This window comes from Rhodamnia argentea, chromosome 11 (assembly GCF_020921035.1).
Source record: "Rhodamnia argentea isolate NSW1041297 chromosome 11, ASM2092103v1, whole genome shotgun sequence".
In the NCBI taxonomy this organism is placed as follows: Eukaryota; Viridiplantae; Streptophyta; class Magnoliopsida; order Myrtales; family Myrtaceae; genus Rhodamnia; species Rhodamnia argentea.
This window is the reverse complement of record NC_063160.1, coordinates 23,763,716-23,782,307: the sequence shown is the minus strand read 5'-3', so window position 1 is coordinate 23,782,307 and position 18,592 is coordinate 23,763,716. Positions and strand designations below refer to the sequence as shown.

Below are 18,592 nucleotides of genomic sequence, written 5' to 3'. Positions count from 1 at the left end.
TTCCCAGTCTCCCAGATCAGGTAATGTAAAAAGCCTTGAGCAAGCTGACTGCTTTACTTTGTTATTTTGGCCAGAACAAGCCCAACGGCAGTAAAGTGTGCCTTTCTAACTTGATTTCAGGTGCATCTTTGCACGACGAAATTGCAGCCAGCTAGTAAGTAGAAGAATCTTCAGTCGGAGCAAATTGGACATTCAATTCCATATCTAAGACAATATTCCAATGTGAGGTTTCAGAAAAAGTGATTGACCAGGATCTGAGGATTATATCTACAGGCCAAAGGACAAACTGATCATTGCTGTCCGTAGAGCAAAATTATCTAGAAGAAAAGGCTGCAAACACAAGGAGTTGCTTCATGAATTCCACGTTTACTTCTTACTCAGGGGTTCCTACTTGGAAGCTGTCTCATATCTTTCTTTAGGTAGCGCTTAATTACAACAGCGTTACTCAAAAGCCATGAAACAGGAAAAAAAGAAACAGAAAACGAGAACCTTACAGAAATGAGTACATATGTTTACAACAAGGTCATGAACCGACCAGAGGTCATCTGTATCTTTCAGGTTTATCAGTATACCATCTTTCTCCTCTTCCTGCACTTTCACAAAATAGAATTTCAAATGAGCATGTGGACTTCCAGTCCTTTGCACCAACTTGAGTTAATATGTTAAGCCCTTCCATACAGAGTTGGTGATATCTGTATTTTGTAGAGCTGAAATCAGGACTACTTGGAGAAACATTAGTAAGAAAGTGGGGAAAGAACATTAAACCAAACAGATTTCATTGGAAAAGTATCCAAGACCTGCGAAGGTGCGGTACACTTGTACCGCAGGCGGGACCAAAGATTTTTGCAGTGACGGACAGAAATCATGAATTCTGGCTCATAGACTTGTCTTTCAGCCATTGCCGAAAGTACGATTGCATCTTGTCTCTAGTAGAAGCATTCCAAACATTCACAGTCGGGATGATCTTGTTTGGCCTCAAAAACTGAGAAATTGCAAATTTTTAGTTATATGCCAAGCCCAAACGTCAATGTTACACAGAAAACGTTCCTGAAAAATTAATGAGTCTGGAAGCAGACCTGTACAAACTCCCTCAATTCTGTAAAACTGGAGTGCTCACTATAAGGAACTCCTGCAAAGTGCCAAGTAGTGGTCAATGCTGTCTACTTTTGTCATGACAATTGCCAAAAAGGAGATATCAAATCCTTTACAACCTATTCGCTTCCCCAACCCCCTCCAAAAGAGAAGATACAATTACAAACTGAGAGGCCAAATTACACTCATTGCACTCAAGTTGTTGCTAAAAAATATAAGATGCGATGCTTTGGAACTACTGATGCAGTTTGCAGCTTGTGCAGCGCCAGTTTAACCGACAAACATAACATCAAATCTCACCATAAATGGTAACTTTGCCTTTGGAGATGGGTTTGATTAGACTCAATTGTGTACGCTCAGAGTAGGTCCAACCTGGGGAAATGGAATTGAGGACCATAAAACAGATTGCAAAGGAATTTGTCTCAATAGGTTTTTAAGTTGTGTACATATATAACACTACCAGTTGGTCGGAATGCCAAAACATTTGTGCATTGATCTCCATAAGACTTCAAATAAGTATGGAGGATCTACAACAAAAACATTACCGTCATCAATTACGCAGGAAAAAGGGATAAAAAGATTACGTCGAATCTTCATAAAGCTAGGCATAGGATCAAACTTCAAACCGCAGGGATGATATAGGCAGGACATGAAGATATGTATCCTTTGGGTTCGAGCTGATCCTCTCGGATAGGTCTGGCCAGTTGAAAGACTGCAGAATACGTCTGCGTGATGCATTTGCATGTACTTTAACCTAAAGAAGCAACCAAAGTATACTGAGACCTTTTGGTTTGTAAATTCATATTTTTCTTACGTTCTGATAATTTAATAGAGGCAGCAGAACTTAAAAACATCATGAAAGAAGTTAACGGAGAGTGACTGATGTTGTTTGCCCAATATCACTTCGTCCAGAGAAAGACAGCTAGCTCCTACAAGAACATTTGCGATCAAATGCGTTCCATGCAAAACTTCTTTCAAATTCAATCATCATCTCATCGGTGCGTGACAAGGTAACAGCATGAAAATAGGTAATCCTCTAACTACCGATCCCCAATGCAGAGGTATCCAAAATTTTTTGCAAAGATATGTTCATCATTCTGAGGTTGTTTGGAAACAATACTAGGACCGCGAAGCTATTAGAAAGAAACGCGTAGGTTCTCCCCAATGTGCACAGACCACATACGCTAATTGAATTGCCTTCAATATTTTCACATCAAGAGCCTCATGTAAACCACATTTTCCCCCAAACTAAAAAAAAAATTGCCTGATAAGAGCAAGACATTCAGAATTAGGTTAAACACGAGAGATATGTGGCCTAATATTTGACTGGTGCTTGCTTTCCCAACTATCAGGATCGAGTAAGGCAAACCAGTTTATCAGACTAGTGGTATGAAGCAGACCTATAAATTTGTACTGCTTCTCAGGTTTGGCTCCTTTATTTGTGTTATGACCCAAAAATTAAGACTATAAACTGCCTCCTCGGCATTCCAACCCACCACGACAGATATAGTTCATGATGCTTTATTTTTCTGACACTCAGAAACAAAAGAGTATGACCATTCCACCTGTAGAGCTTCTGCCACATGCAATTCACAGCTTGGGATGCTTAGTGCTCCATAAAGTACGAATGTGTAACAAAAAAAGAGGAACAAGTGCATCACCATACCCCTAACGCCTTTGAAAGAGCAAGGTAGACACATTCTTTCCCAATGCTATAAGCGCCAACCACAATAAGGGTCTTCGGTTGCTTTTTGAGGAAGTCATTAGAAACTCTGACAACAAAATCTAGTACATCTTCTTTGGAAGGGAACCTGAAAAGGACAAATAAAAAAAAATACTTGGAATAAACAAGTCCTTCGGACACGAGTCGCAACCAAAAAGATGTCTGTCAGTTATTCTCTGCAGAAAGAAAAGTGTCGTACTTGTATCTTGGATTGCAATAAGTTGTGTCCAGGTAAAGCACATCGACTCGTTGGTTTGCAAGAAGAGGGTAAGTTTGCATCAGTTTTGAGGCTCTGAAGTCTCCCGTGTGCAAGTGGCATTGACCATTCGACAGACGAAAGTGAATCAGAGCTGCACCTGGACAATGATTTGCTTCTAACAGTGTGACTCTAACTCCTCCTATTATATGCTCGTCATTCAATTCCAGAGGCCGGATAAACCTGCTTACACAGGCAGCATGTAAAACTGTTCTGAGTACACTCTTAACACCGTGCTGCGCAAAGTGGCAGAAACAAATGCTTCTGGAGAATAAGCACAAAAGGAGAGAAAAAGGAAACAACAAAATCCAATTCTCACACTGGATTGACATAGAGACACATTCTAACAAGCCGAGCAGTGATAGGGGTGCAATAAATAGGGCCATGAGACCATCGCTTGCTAAGGCCACCATAGTGATCGGCATGAAAATGTGTGAGAAAATATGCCGAACATCCTTCAACGCTACCATAGCGGAATGCATCGACAGTGAACAGCGTCCCTGAGAGAACACCAAAACATATCCTTTACTATGCATTATATACGAATGTCACTCACAGGCCATTATCACTAGACAAATTCAACCCGAATGTAATAAGTTCCTGCATTTAAGTAATGATCAACACTGGTGTCAGGTGTGTAAGTACCCATTAACTAACCAAAACAACTCTCATTCGGCAAATGTGCATCCATCAGGTGAAACGAACAAATTATCAAGCACCAAGCAAGTTCCGACCTGGAATCTTTTTGTAGAAGGGGCAAACTCTAGGCTGAGCCACCGCAGCTCCCCCATTACTCCCCCCATTCAATGTCTTCGACCTCTTCTTCCTCCGAACCAGCTCCGGCTCCAACGGAGCAACCTCGCGTCCTCTGTCTCCGACCTCCTTCCTCTTTAACCCCCACATCTGGAGAAGATTGCCTTGCTTCAGCTTCCCGGCTCCGACCTCTTCCCTCTTCAACCCCCACATCTGGAGAAGATTGCACTGCTTCAGCTTCTTCTCCGATGCCGTTCCACTTCGCACGCGGTCATCGCCATCCTCATCCAAAATTATGCCGCTTTTATCGCCCTCCTCCCCCGATTGCAGGCGAGACCAGTCAGTCCCGCTGCCATAGAAGCTGGACGCAAAACTCTCTCCGTCGCCCTCGCCATCCTCATCCAAAATTATCCCTCCGACTTGTCCACTGCCGACCTCCGTTTCTATGAGTCGAAACGATGGGAAGCCGTCTTCATCTTCGCGATAGAGACGAGGCGATTCGGGAACGCAATCGCAATGATAGTCGTCGAAGAGGGAATCGAGATCGTCGCTATCGTCGGACGCGCCCATTTTCCTCTATCTCTCAGGGTTCGCGGGAGGGTTCCGATTTCGATTGAATTTGTGTCGAGCGCGCGTCGCGAGGATACGGCGTGTTTGGACATCGGACTTGGATTTGGTGTGTTTGGCTCCCTCGATAGATTTTTCTCTTATGCGCTAAAAAAATTCTATGATATAGAAAAAAGGCATTTATAAATCGTAACAAAATCTTGAACATGGATTTTAACTATTTTACGATAAAGTCAAAGCTTGCGAATCGCAATATATTTGAAAAAATTATAAATCCTAATTTACAATCGCTTCGAAAAGTTAAATGACAATGTGGTAATTGAAATCAGACAAAAAAATGAAAGTAATCTCCTTGGAGCCGATGATTCGAAAAAATATATTAGATAGTTCTACTATGATTAATCCCTTCTAAACGGGTTTTTGAGCGCATAATTGACTTTCAAGATTGAAGGCGAAACACATCTACTCAACAAGTTTTTTTAAGTCCTTCCACTATTCCTCTGTTCTCGAGTAAAGTTCATTTTGATCCTTAGCACTTTCTTCAGCCTCCTTCAATTCTTTTTCAAACGTTTACGGAGAACAAAATAAACCCCGTTAAATTTTTTTCGTCCGTGCAAATCAATATGGATTGACTTGGTTGACAGCTCGGACTTGTACAATAGACACTTCAGCATTGGCTGCATTAATAAGGTGGAATACCGTCGTTTTTTTCGTCTTCTAAATTGAGACTCATTTATTTCCGCACAAGAAAAAATGAGCCATCCGAATTTGAAAAGTGTTGGGATACTTGAGCTAAGTACCTTTTTACCTCATTCCAAAAATTAGTATCTCAAAAGAACGATTAAAGCAAATTCATCTATTTGCACGGACAAAAAACTTGGTGAGAGTTTTCATCCGTCAAATAAGAATATTATTGCGCATCTTTGGTCCATTTATTATGATTATTTTTATTCTACGATTATAAATCAATACATTGTTTTTATTGAGATGCATATGCCGGTTGTGTTTGAAAGAGGTCCAACATTCAAGAATTGTGCCATGAAGTATTGAGTGATTGTGAGACTTCTTGAATGTGTGTGACAAGCTTGAACTTGAGCTCTCTCTTGACAATCTCCTCGTTAGATATTTTGGACATATGCTACTGCCCACTCGGCTGCATCAACCGGCACTGGACCACTTCCGATATGTATCATTGTCCAAATTTCTCCAGGGGTGAAGGCGATTATTGTGGAGCCGCAACACTCAAGACACTTTCTTTGGGGATTTCGCCAACAAATAAAACGAAACAACCCCCCCAAAATAAATAAATAAAGTATCACCCCGAAGGAGACAACAAATCTTAGGATTAATGTTTGGAAAAGTTTTAAAAATGGCCCGAATTGCCTTTATTTTCTCATATAATAGCCTGAAATTGATCTTATTTATAAAAAAAAAAGCATGAAGTGCTCTCATTACTCAAATAAGAATCTAAAATGAATATTATTTCAAATAAAGACCTGAAGTAGCCACATAATCTCAAAAAAGGGGTTTGAGCTTACCTCTTGGAGGAGGCATTTCGTAATTTAATTTTTTTTATTATTCCTTTCCTTTTTCTATTTCCAAAAATTAAAAAAATAAAAGTAAAGAAAAGGCAACAAGCTAAGTGGGAGGGCAACCCTCCCGCTTGTGGTCGCCGCCCAAACGCTGGTAGGGCGATAGTGATGGTCGGCTAGGTCGCCGGTGCCTCAACAAGGGCAGTCAACCCCACCGACCGGAGGCGAGGGTCACGACTCTCTTCCAAATTTAGGTGAAGGTCGCCGGCCCTTGGCCGTGTCTAAGAGGAGGGTCATGGCCCTTTGTCGAACCAAGGAAATGGTTACCGTTCGGCCCTCGCGTCTAGTTGGCGGGATCGTTAGCCCTCGTCGAGGCGCTACCAACCCAAATGGCCATTGCCGCCGCCCCATCGGTAGTGGAGCGGTGGCCATAGGCAGGAGGCACCCCCTCCCGCCCGAAGACGCTACCTTTTTTTTTATGTTGACTTTTTTTAATTTTAACTTTTTTTAATTTAATTAAAATTTTGGTTAAAACTATCAATTAACAAAAAAGCACTTGATCGGTCCGAGTATTTGATTGGCCTACCGCCCGCGAGATCGAGCCCTTATTTGAAACAGCCATGACCACTTCAGGTCCTTATTTGAGACAATGTGGGCACTTTAGGCCCTTTTTTGAAATAAGGTCAACTTCAGGCCCTTATTTGAAAAATTAAGAGCACTTGGGGCCCTTAAATGAAATTTTTCTTTGATTTTTTAATCACAAAAAATTCTAAATTAATACATTTATGATAAATTTATTTTAAATTGATACACTTTTAAGAAACTTATCTGCGTTAATTTCGATTAAATTTTACCGTCAAATTGTTAAATTAAACAACACGTGGCGGTTGATGAGTGTATTAGTTTGGAATTTGGAGTTTTTACCCTTCATTTGTAACAGGTATATCAACTTAATTTTTTTTTTGTATGAACCCACTATGAAAATTAACACAAGGTAAATTTATCATAAGTGTAACGATCTGAAGTTTTTCATGGTCAAAAAATTAATTTGAGATAAATTTATTAAGGTGTATTAATTTAAATTTTTTCATAATTTAACCCTAATTATTTGGGAAAATTCCAAAAAAGGTACCCGAAATCCTTTCATTTTCTCAAATAAGGACTTCAAGTGATCTCATTTTAAATAAGGACCTAAAGTGCACTCATTTTTTCAAACAAGAGTTTGAAGTAAACATTGTTTTAAATAAGAGCCTGAAGTTGCCATAAAATTTCAAAAAAGGATATGATTTCAAGGGCTCTTTCATTTTTTTCTATATTTGACTTTTTTCTTTTTAATTAATTTTTTTTCTATTTCTCTAAAATTTAACAAAAAAAATTAAATAAAAAAACAAACATACAAAAGTGGAGGCCGGCCACCGTCTCACCGCTAGGTGGGGGGAGGGGGCAAAGGCCGGTGGGGTCACCGGCACCTCGACGAGGGCCACCCGCCCCAGGCGAGTTCATGGCGGGTCGGGGACCCCTTGCCCAGATTCAAGAGAGGGCCAACGGGCCCTCGCCAAGGCGTCGACGGCTCCGGCGACCACGCCGGCCTTATCACTACGGTGGACTCCCCACCAATAGTAGGCTAGCTGTCACAGGCGGGAGGGGCAGCCCTCTCGCCCGTGTAGATATGTTTTCTTTTTCTTTTTCTTGTTTTCATTTTTAAAAACCAAAAAAAGGAAAAAAAGAGAAAAAATAAACAAAATGACGAAAATGCCATTTAGGGTAGGCCCATTTTTGAAACTTTGTGACTACCTCAAGCCCTTTTTTGAAACATACTATGTCACTTTGTGTCTTTATTTGAAATAAAGTTTGCTTGGGGCCGTTATTTGAGAAAATAGGAGGACTTCGAGCCTTTTTATTGGAGTTTTTCCTAATTATTATTATCTTCTATATTGGTTATATCGATTTTGCGTTTTGATTTCTCATATTTTCTCATCCCAACTTTTGAAATGAGCTTTGAAAAAGATACACGTAATCACCAAAGATTTGCTTTAGAAACTCATCAGCCATACATACAGCTTATACAAAAAAAAAAAACCCCTATCAAAAGTCTCCCCGCTAACACAGCGCTCTCCTATTAGTGTGTCACCGAAGAACCCGCAAATCAAGTAAGATGAAAGGAGCGAGCTAACACAGCTCGATGAGTAATACATTTCTTCTAAGCGAATCGAATAATCACTATGCACCTTTATAAAAATAATATATTTTCAGCAAATCTTTTACATATAGGATTAGCAATAATAATAACTTACAATCATAGATTAACAATCGGTGGTTAATCCATTGAGTAATCCCAAACCAAGTATCAATGGTCTATCCACTAATTATTCTCAATTAAAGCAAAAGTCAATGGTTCACTCCATCGACTAATAGAATACTCCATATCAAACTATGGTCACGTTTAATGCCGTGACAAAGGTGGCCAAGTTTACCCCTCTTGGCTAGGTCTATCACCTATATCAGCCGGTGGTACGGCCCGGAAGGACGTCTTGATAGTATGCATACCTCCCCTACTTAATGGGTTATTAACATAGTGATATGAGCATAGCACATAAAACACAATCTCCAATAATCCAACCAAAATCAGAATCATCTCATAACAACTCAAACAAATTTCACAATAGCATTTATTGACAAAATGCATTTCATAAACCATACATATAACTTTCAGATATTCCCTTCGCAAAGCATTTATTCAAGGCATTTCAAACGATTTTTCTTTCAAAACTACTATAAACAATACTTTTCAAAGCTTTGTCGCTTAACGACAAAAGGTAGTAAAGGTTCAATCCAATTTATGCAAGAAATATGCTTTTTTCTTATTTCATAACGTATCTAGTATTTTTTTCATCTTCGAAACATGAGTTTATAAACTCAAAGAAGAAAAGTACTACTCACCCGATAAAGCCAAAATCCAATTGTGAGGGTCACTCAAGCCGACGCATCCGAATCCCTATCCAATATAGAAAAACGAATTAAATCGAGCAACAAGTCATCTTAACGTACGACTCAGCTAAACTACACTTATTTAGCGACAAAATGATGACTACGTGCCAACGGAAGCTTGTCCCTAACAGAAATTCAATGTTGTCTTATATGGACAGCTCGCGCGTCAAAACCGTTAAGGCCATAACTTCTTCCATTGAACTCTGTTTCAAGCCATCTTACTATCCACGCGAAGCTTGTTCAATGTACTACAAAAGTCTCGACATGGCCAACCTCAGCCGGTAACTAGAAACTAATGAAATCAGGCCTCGAAGTTCATTGTTCGCGCTATACTGTAGCGCACCAAAATTGAAAATCTTGTTTCGAGCAAATTGTACTGTCAAATTAAGATCTGTTAGATCCTATGGGTCCATGACATCCTAAAGTTTCATTTCCATACAAAAACTCAATCAAACAGCCTTCAAATTGGACAGCGCAACTCAGATTCTATCAAAAAATGAAATTGAGCCTTAAATCCGAAAGTTCCTCTAACTTAAACGAGTAAGGGCTTCAATTCTTACCCGGTGTTGCGAAAATGGTGTCGATTCTATTTTGGGGTGAAGGCGCATGAAGATCTCTCTCTCTTTCTCTTTCTTTCTCTCTCTCAATTCTCTTTCTTCTTTTCCTCATTACCTTTGTTACTGCTTGTCTTCTCTTGCTCACATGAAAATTTGATAAGAGGAATTAAAGATGGGCTAAGTGGGCTTGTTTATGGGCTAGTTAGTGGGCCTTTCTATTACGGATGCATCATGGTTTGTGTTTCAATGAGTCATTCTTTTACAATTGCAGGTGGCAACTCTTTCCCCATCAAAAATTTGATCATGAAATATAGTAAAAAGGTTTAAGAACAGAAATTATTTAGGAAGTATGAACTTATGCATAATATATCCCTTTTGATGTCTCTTCCCCCTCTCCTTCCCCCCCCAAAAAAATTGATTATAATGTACAATTTGATGATAATTTATATTTGATAATTTTTTATTTCATAATTTTTTATTTTAAAATTAAATATAAAAGTCGAAACCGGCTATTGAACTGGCCCAGAACCGTCGGTTCGAAACCGGAATCGAGACCGCCCCTTAAGGGGCCTATTTTGGTCAAGGAGTGGCCACGAATAGGAACCACCGGTTCATGAATCGAAATTGGCCAATTTCGAATCGTAGCCACCTCTAGCTCTAGTCGTTCTCCAGTGCCAGCACTTAAGGGGATAGCACATTGCTGAATGTCCTAGAGATTTGGTTGGAGATGCTAACGAATCTAATTGATTCAAAAGTCATTCGAATAACAATGATCGGTGATTCGGCCTTCACCCGAGTATCCATAGAGGTGGCAAGCAAGTTAATGGCAACCGTGAGTTCGTTTTGACCAACATTAATGACATCACTGTCGTCCAGCGAAGTAGTTTCTAAGCTAGTGTGGTCACCACGGAAGCCTAGGAAAGTGAATTCAAGAATCAGATTTACGGGACTACCGGTCCTTCCAAACTCTAACCACTACTTAGAATTCTCCATTTGGTATCCATTCAAGTAGAGGTTGTCTCGCCAGATCCTCCTCGTAATTCCGTCCGCATGAGATATGGTTCACGGGATGATGTAGAACCACCGAGTAGGAGGGTTGCTTTGAAGGGGAAGCACGGGACGATTGTGTGAATAACGTCTCTTTGATGGATCCTCTGTTAGCAATCAACGGCGTAAGTCCTCAATGAAGTGCTTGAATGTTGCCCAATCAAGGTGGTATTTTACCACTCTAAGTACATCAACCATGAATGACACCGTGAAGACCGGTTCGCTCGCCGTGAATAACACTTTTTTACTACCGAATAGTGTACTTACACTTTCCTAGGGTATTCCAAAGCTTGATCGTGTAGTCACGAGACACTAATACAATCTGTCAATTTTCGATGGAGAAGGCGACCAAAAGCATGTCCTTAGTATGGCCCACAAACCTACAACAGAATAAAATAGAACCAAGTTATGATCTTAATTATTCAATCGGTTAAGGGGTGGCAACGAATCAAAACCACTGGTTCATGAATCGAAATCGGCCAATTTCGAACCGTGGCCACCTCTAGCTTCGGCTATTCTCCGGTGCTAGCACTTAAGGGGGCAGCCCTAGAAGTAGCCGGTTCCATGGAACCGATGGTTCCGATTCCTAAAAAAGGTGGAATCGCCGGTTCCGGTTCCGATTCGGAATCGCCGATTCCTAGGCCCAATAGCTCTTTTTTCCGGGCCTTCTCCTTTTTTTTTTTTTTAAATTCGGTCGGAACCGTGGGCCCGTCAACGGGCCGGTTTCGGACCAGTCAATGGACCGGTTCCGGGCCCCGGTTCAACATTGGCCATGTCTAGGTAGCACATTCCCGAATGTCCTAGAGATTTGGTTGGAGATGCTAACGAATCTAATTGATTCAGAAGTCATTTGAATAACAATGACCAGTGATTCTACCCTCACCCGAGTATCCGTAGAGGTAGCAAGCAAGTTAACGGCAGCCGTGAGTTGGTTTTGACCAAGATTAATGACATCCATCTATTGTCCAACAAGAGTTTCTAAGCTAGTATAGTCACCACGGAAGACTAGGAAAATGGATTCGGGAATCAGATTTACAAGACTACCGGTCCTTCCAAACTCTAACCACTACTCAGAATTCTCCGTTTGGTATCCATCCAAGTAGATGTTGTCTCGCCGGATCCTCCACGTGATCCCGTCCGCATGAGATATGGTTCGCGGGATGATGCGGAACCACCGAGTAGGGGGGTTGCTCTGAAGGGGAAGCACGGGACAATTGTGTGAATAACGTCTCTTTGATGGATCCTCTGTTAGCAATCAACGGCGCAAGTTCTCAATGAAGTGCTTGAATGTTGCCCAATGAAGGTGGTATTCTACCACTCTAAGTACATCAACCATGAATGACACTTTTTACTATTGAATGGTGTACTTGCACTCTCCTAGGGTGTTCCAAAGCTTAATCGTGTAGTCACGAGATACTAATACTGTGACATTCCGAATTCCGACCCCATTTCGAAGTTTATGAGTAAAATGAGCATCGATGTATTTCCGTAATCTCACTCGGAATTGATCACTTTAGAGACGATCGATCGAAGGGGAATGGCTGAATAAGATAGTACGCGGACTAAAGAACTCGACCGCAGACTAGTATCCCGACCATAAGGATCGTCGAGGGTACATTCTAGACCATTGCAGGTTGATCTAAGATTAGTGTTAGAACAATCTGCTAGCGTCGTGTAATTGGACCGCGGGTGAATCCGCTAGACCATAACATGATTTGCGGATGATCCCGAACCGATTCCCGATGATCGCGTCCTACCGGGATTGGCGGTTTCCCTCGCGATTACATGACAACCGGGATCGCCGTGGTCCAAACAATTCTTAAACATGATAAAAATCACGGGTCGATACATGTAGCTCCCGAGAGCCGCCCGTCGATCCGAGATGTACTGAAACCGCGATCGACTAATTTGAGCGCGAAGTGAATTTCGAAATCGGCGGCCGAGTATTTGGAAATTTCAATGCAAATAAATTGGACGTCACCTCGCCAGAGTTAATAAAGATTTTATGTCGCCGGTATAAGTCGGAAAAAGCGAAAATCGATCTACGAAGCGAAAAAGTGCACTTCAACCCGAAAATTTCGTTCAGCATCTTGAGAGACCGCGAAGGAGATTCGGCCACTTCAACCACCCCATCACTTCAGCCGAAAAAATCAAGATTTGGTGGGGGAAAAGTGCTTTTGAAGTTTCAAGTCTCAAGGTCAATCAAAACCCCATTTTCCCTAAAAACCCCATAACCACTACTACTATTCATGTCTTTTACCAACTACTTTCAATCCAGTTACTCTTGAGTGATGGTTGATCATTTCAATCACCCTCTCTCTCTCTCCCTCATATGGCCGGCCGAAACTCTCTCCCCCACTCCCATTTTTCAATTTCACTCAAGCTCACTCTCCAACTCCCTCATCTCTCTCTCTCGCCCGACCCCTCTCGGTGTCCTCATCCCGGCGGCCTCGAGGAACCGCAGCCATCACTACTACCACCTCTCCTTCCCCTTGTGATCGTGAGTCCACCGTAAACCACCGGAGCCGCCGTCGCCACCGCCCTCTCTCTCGTCCACGGACGCCGGAACAACCGCCGAAGGAATGGGCTGTTCACCGGTTTTCCTTAGCCCCATTTGAAGGTAAGGAGCTCGAGATCTTATCATGGGATCCCAAGAGACTCTAAGTAGGATTCATGGTTGGGTTTTAGGGGAATTTCATGAGCTAAAGTTGGTATTTTGTGCTTGAAACCAACAGAATTCCCTAGGTCAAAATCCGGTTGCGCCGGGTTGTAGCTCATTCGTGGGACTCTTCTTCACCAAAAGGACGTGTAAGTGACTCTAAACCTTCCTTAGGCTTATGGGATACTAAGCGGCTTGATAGGTTATGGTCGAGGACTTTATGTGGGCTGTTTTGGGGGTGAAATGGGAGATCGGTTTTGAAAAAAATTCTGACCTGTTGTGGGTTTGAAATTTTGGATGATAAATGAGCATGTTGTGGCTGGTTCGGGTGTATAGTGATGACCGAAAATAGTGGGGACCGAAATTTGCATGATGAATTCGAGTTAAGTACCTTTTGGATGCAATTGTTGCTAGTAGTTGTGTGGATTGCTAATACCGCATAAGTTGTGAAAATTGAGGAAAATTCTGAGTTGGGGCTATAGTATGTTCGGCTATGAGAGTGAGATGCGATAGTACACGTTGGGATGCGTGCCGGACCGGTTGTGAATTCGGTTGGAATGAAATGAGTTGTTATGTGACTTAGTTGGGGCCGAATGAGAATTTGTGTATTAAGGGTATGTCATAGTATTATAAATCGATATGCGAACTTTAGAAATGTCAATGTTAAAATCGGCTAAACTTGTCTTCCGCAGGCCATGTGTTAGGTAGCGCGATCGAATTGTTGTGAAATCGAGTTTTATTTGTTATACTCAATCATGAAGTTAATTAATGAAATCCTTAGAAGTGAAATTATGAGTACTGGTACCCTAAAGCGTTAAACGCGGGGTTCATAGCCGATCGCATATTATTATGACATACCTATATGCACACATACCATGATGTGTTAAACGCGGAGTCTGTGCCCGTCTTGATACGTTAAACGCGGGACCGACCCGATGCGTTATTACGAGGGTCTATGAATTAAACTCATGATTATGAATATATATTATTTAGCCTAATGTGTAGTTACGCGGGCTCGGGAATTTCTTGCTTGAAGATGATGCCACGTGTGATTGATTAGCAGTAGTACCTAAGTCTAAAGCTCTATAGTATAGAAGATTTGGCTACTAGATTAAGAAGTTGTGTGGTACCAATTTGAATTAATCTTATATACGATTTTAACTATCTGTGAGTGCTGGGTTATCCGTCGTAGTTTAATTAGCTCGGAGGTACCGTAACCTAGGGTCGGTTTAAATCCACCTTATTAGGATTTTTATCTCACCCCTCCGTGTGACCCACTTTTCGGACCACCGACCCTAAAGATGGCACCGCCACTTTTTGGGATACCGAGGCATATTGACCGAACGGTGATGAAATATGTGATAGTTGACAGTATAGTGTATTATAGACACTATATCACCGTATGGATAGACGTAGGAGGTGGAGCTTGGGAGGAGCACACATTTTTTGCCTAGGCTAAATGAGCCGAGGAAGGAAGGGGCGAACCTCTCCAAATTTATGGCGTGCCGTACGACGAGGACAAGCAAGGGGATCCCATGGAGTTAGATCATGTCGAGTGTCCGCCCGGGGGTGGAGAAGTCGTGGACCCGGACATCGAATCGATGGGGTAAAGAGCACGGAGGAACTTATGGAGTCCGATCCAGAAGACGTGCCACCCTCGGGAGATGCCGCGGACCGAAGACTAGAGTAGAGTTCCCCGCCCTTTTTTGGTATATCCCGATAATGGGTATAAACTAGTAGGATACCTACCCTTAGGTGTAATATTTCCATGGAGCATTCTTATATATTTTGTTTTTATGCGCTGTGAGGATGATTGTATTTCTATGTGATAGTACCTCATTGTCTTCCGAAGTCATTCTGTTTAATTTTATTGTTTGGGTGTTGTATCGCTTCTACTTATGCATATTGCGTCACGTTGAAATTTATCGCCGCGTCGATCCCGGGAGAAGTCTAGTAACAACAATCGAGGGATGTTGACGCGCACGTAAGGACACGGGGCGTGACAAATACAATCTGTCAATTTTCGATAGAGAAGGCCACCGAAAGCATGTCCTTAGTGTGGCCCACAAACCTACAACAGAATAAAATAGAACCAAGTTATGATCTTAATCATTCAATCGGTCAAGAGGTGGCCAAGAATCAGAACCATTGGTTCATGAATCGGAATCGGCCGGTTTCGAACCGTGGCCACCTCTAGCTCCAGCTATTCTCCAGTGCCAGCACTTAAGGGGGTAGCACATTGCTAAATATCCTAGAGATTTCGTTGGAGATGCTAACGAATCTAATTGATTCAGAAGTCATTTGAATAACAATGACCAGTGATTCTGCCCTCACCCGAGTATCCGTAGAGGTGGCAAGCAAGTTAACGGTAGCTGTGACTTGGTTTTGATCAAGATTAATGACATCCATCTATCATCCAGCAGTAGTTTCTAAGCTAGTGTAGTCACAACGGAAGCCCGGGAAAGTGGATTCGGGAATCAGATTTACGGGACTATCGGTCATTCCAAACTCTAACCACTACTCAGAATTCTCCATTTGGTATCTATCTAAGTAGAGGTTGTCTCACCGGATCCTCCACGTAATCCCGTCCGCATGAGATATGGTTCGCAGGATGATGTGGAACCACCGAGTAGGGGGGTTGCTTTGAAGGGGAAGCACGGGACGATTGTGTGAATAACGTCTCTTTGATGGATCCTCTATTAGCAATCAACGGCGTAAGTCCTCAATGAAGTGCTTGAATGTTGCCCAATCAAGGTGGTATTTTCCCACTCTAAGTACATCAACCATGAATGACACCGTGAAGACCGGTTCGCTCGCCGTGAATAACACTTTTTTACTACTGAATAGTGTACTTACACTTTCCTAGGGTATTCCAAAGCTTGATCGTGTAGTCACGAGATACTAATACAATCTGTCAATTTTCGATGGAGAAGGCGACCGAAAACATGTCCTTAGTGTAGCCCACAAACCTACAACAGAATAAAACAGAACTAAGTTATGATCTTAATCATTCAATCGATTAAGGGGTGGCCACGAATCAGAACCACCGGTTCATGAATCAAAATCGGCCGCTTTTGAACCGTGGCCACCTCTAGCTCTAGTCGTTCTCCAAAGCCAGCACTTAAGAGGGTAGCACATTCTTGAATGTCCTAGAGATTTGGCTCGAGATGCTAACGAATCTAATTGATTCAGAAATCATTTGAATAACAATGACTAGTGATTCTACCCTCACCCGAGTATCCGTAGAGGTGGCAAGCAAGTTAATGGCAGCCGTAAGTTGGTTTTAACCAAGATTAATGACATTCATCTATCGTCCAACAAGAGTTTCTAGGCTATTGTAGTCACAACGGAAGCCCGGGAAAGTGGATTCGGGAATCAGATTTACAGGACTACCGGTCATTCCAAACTCTAACCACCGCTCGTAATTATCCATTTGGTATCCATCCAAGTAGAGGTTGTCTCGCCGCATCCTCCACGTAATCCCGTCCACATGAGATATGGTTCGCATGATGATGTGGAACTATTGAGTAGGGGGGTTCGGAGCACGAGACGATTGTGTGAATAAAGTTTCTCCGATGGATCCTCTGTTAGCAAGCAACGGCGGAAGTCCTCAATGAAGTGCTTGAATGTTGCCTAATCAAGGTGGTATTCTGTCACTCTAAGTACATCAACCATGAACGACACCGTGAAGACCGGTTCGCTTGCCATGAATGACACTTTTTACTACCGAATGGTGTACTTGCACTCTCCTAGGGTATTCCAAAGCTTAATCATGTAGTCACGAGATACTAATACAATCTGTCAATTTTCAATGGAGAAGGCGATCGAAAGCATGTCCTTAGTGTGGCCCACAAACCTACAACAGAATAAAATAGAACCAAGTTATGATCTTAATCATTCAATCGGTCAAGGGGCGACCACGAATCGGAACCACCGGTTCATGAATCGAAATTGGCCAATTTCGAACCGTAGCCACCTCTAGCTCCAAATGTTCTCCAAAGGCGGCACTTAAGGGGGTAGTGCATTGCTGAATGTCCTAGAGATTTGGTTGGAGATTCTAACGAATCTAATTGATTCAGAAGTCATTCGAATAACAATAATCGGTGATTCTGCCTTCACCCGAGTATCCATAGAGGTGGCAAGCAAGTTAACGGCAACCGTGAGTTGGTTTTGACCAATATTAATGACATCCCTCTATCGTCCAGCAGTAGTTTCTAAGCTAGTGTGGTCACCACGAAAGCCCAGGAAAGTGAATTCGGGAATCGATTTTACAGGACTACCGGTCCTTCCAAACTCTAACCACTACTCGAAATTCTCCATTTTGTATCCATCCAAGTAGAGGTTGTCTCCCCGGATCCTCCACGTAATCCCGTCCGCATGAGATATGGTTCGCGGGATGATGTGGAACCACCGAGTAGGGGGTTGCTCGAAGGGGGAAGCACATGACGATTGTGTGAATAACGTCTCTCTAACGGATCCTCCGTTAGCAATCAACGGCGCAAGTCCTCAATGAAGTGCTTGAATATTGCCTAATCAAGGTGATATTCTGCCACTCTAAGTACATCAACCATGAATGACACCGTGAAGACCGGTTCGCTCGCCATGAATGACACTTTTTACTACTAAATGGTGTACTTGCACTCTCCTAGGGTGTTCTAAAGCTTGATCGTGTAGTCACGAGATACTAATACAATCTATCAATTTTCGATGGAGAAGGCCACCGAAAGCATGTCCTTAGTGTGGCCCACAAACCTCCAACAGAATAAAATAGAACCAAGTTATGATCTTAATCATTCAATCGGTCAAGGGGTGACCACGAATCGGAACCACCGGTTCATGAATAGAAATTGGCCAATTTCGAACCGTAGCCACCTCTAGCTCCAATGTTCTCCAAGGCCAAGCACTTAAGGGGGTAGCGCATTGCTGAATGTCCTAGAGATTTGGTTGGAGATGCTAACGAATCTAATTGATTCAGAAGTCATTTGAATAACAATGACTAGTGATTCCGCCCTCAACCGAGTATCCGTAGAGGTGGCAAGCAAGTTAACGGCAGCCGTGAGTTGGTTTTGACCAAGATTAATGACATTCATCTATCGTCCAGCAGTAGTTTCTAAGCTAGTGTAGTAACAACGGAAGCCCGTGAAAGTGGATTCGGGAATCAGATTTACAGGACTACCGATCCTTCCAAAATCTAACCACCGCTCGTAATTCTCCATTTGGTATCCATCCAAGTAGAGGTTGTCTTGCCGGATCCTCCACATAATCCCGTCCGCATGAGATATGGTTCGCAGGATGATGTGGAACCACCGAGTAGGGAGTTGCTATGAAGGGGAAGCACGGGACGATTGTGTGAATAACGTCTCTCCGACGGATCCTCTGTTAGCAATCAACGGCACAAGTCCTCAATGAAGTGCTTGA

The 18,592-nt window shown here is 42.3% G+C and overlaps 1 protein-coding gene and 1 long non-coding RNA gene across 7 annotated transcripts; one reads left to right on the top strand and one right to left on the bottom strand.

The window, feature by feature from the left end:
• Positions 1-152: 152 nt before the first annotated feature.
• On the bottom strand, positions 153-4,498 carry LOC115751189 (DNA cross-link repair protein SNM1-like). 6 transcript variants are annotated; one of them, XR_007197006.1, is made up of 11 exons: positions 3,806-4,498; positions 3,391-3,571; positions 3,015-3,254; positions 2,759-2,903; positions 1,712-1,846; positions 1,553-1,619; positions 1,393-1,464; positions 1,077-1,129; positions 798-982; positions 495-692; positions 153-330 (listed from the first exon to the last, which is right to left on the bottom strand). XR_007197006.1 is itself a non-coding variant. In XM_030688954.2 (9 exons), the coding sequence occupies exons 1-9, from the start codon at positions 4,392-4,394 to the stop codon at positions 863-865; spliced, it is 1,602 nt and encodes a 533-aa protein (XP_030544814.1). In that variant the 5' UTR covers positions 4,395-4,498; the 3' UTR covers positions 478-862. The 6 variants fall into 6 exon arrangements, 3 of the variants coding, with proteins under 3 accessions (XP_030544814.1, XP_048128939.1, XP_048128940.1); XR_007197005.1 differs by having other exon boundaries at positions 495-982; XM_030688954.2 differs by lacking the exon at positions 153-330 and having other exon boundaries at positions 478-982.
• Positions 4,499-15,386: 10,888 nt separating this feature from the next.
• On the top strand, positions 15,387-18,516 carry LOC125312922. Its single transcript, XR_007197008.1, has 3 exons — positions 15,387-15,730; positions 16,629-16,709; positions 18,489-18,516. It is a non-coding gene; the product is annotated as an uncharacterized LOC125312922 (long non-coding RNA).
• Positions 18,517-18,592: the final 76 nt, after the last annotated feature.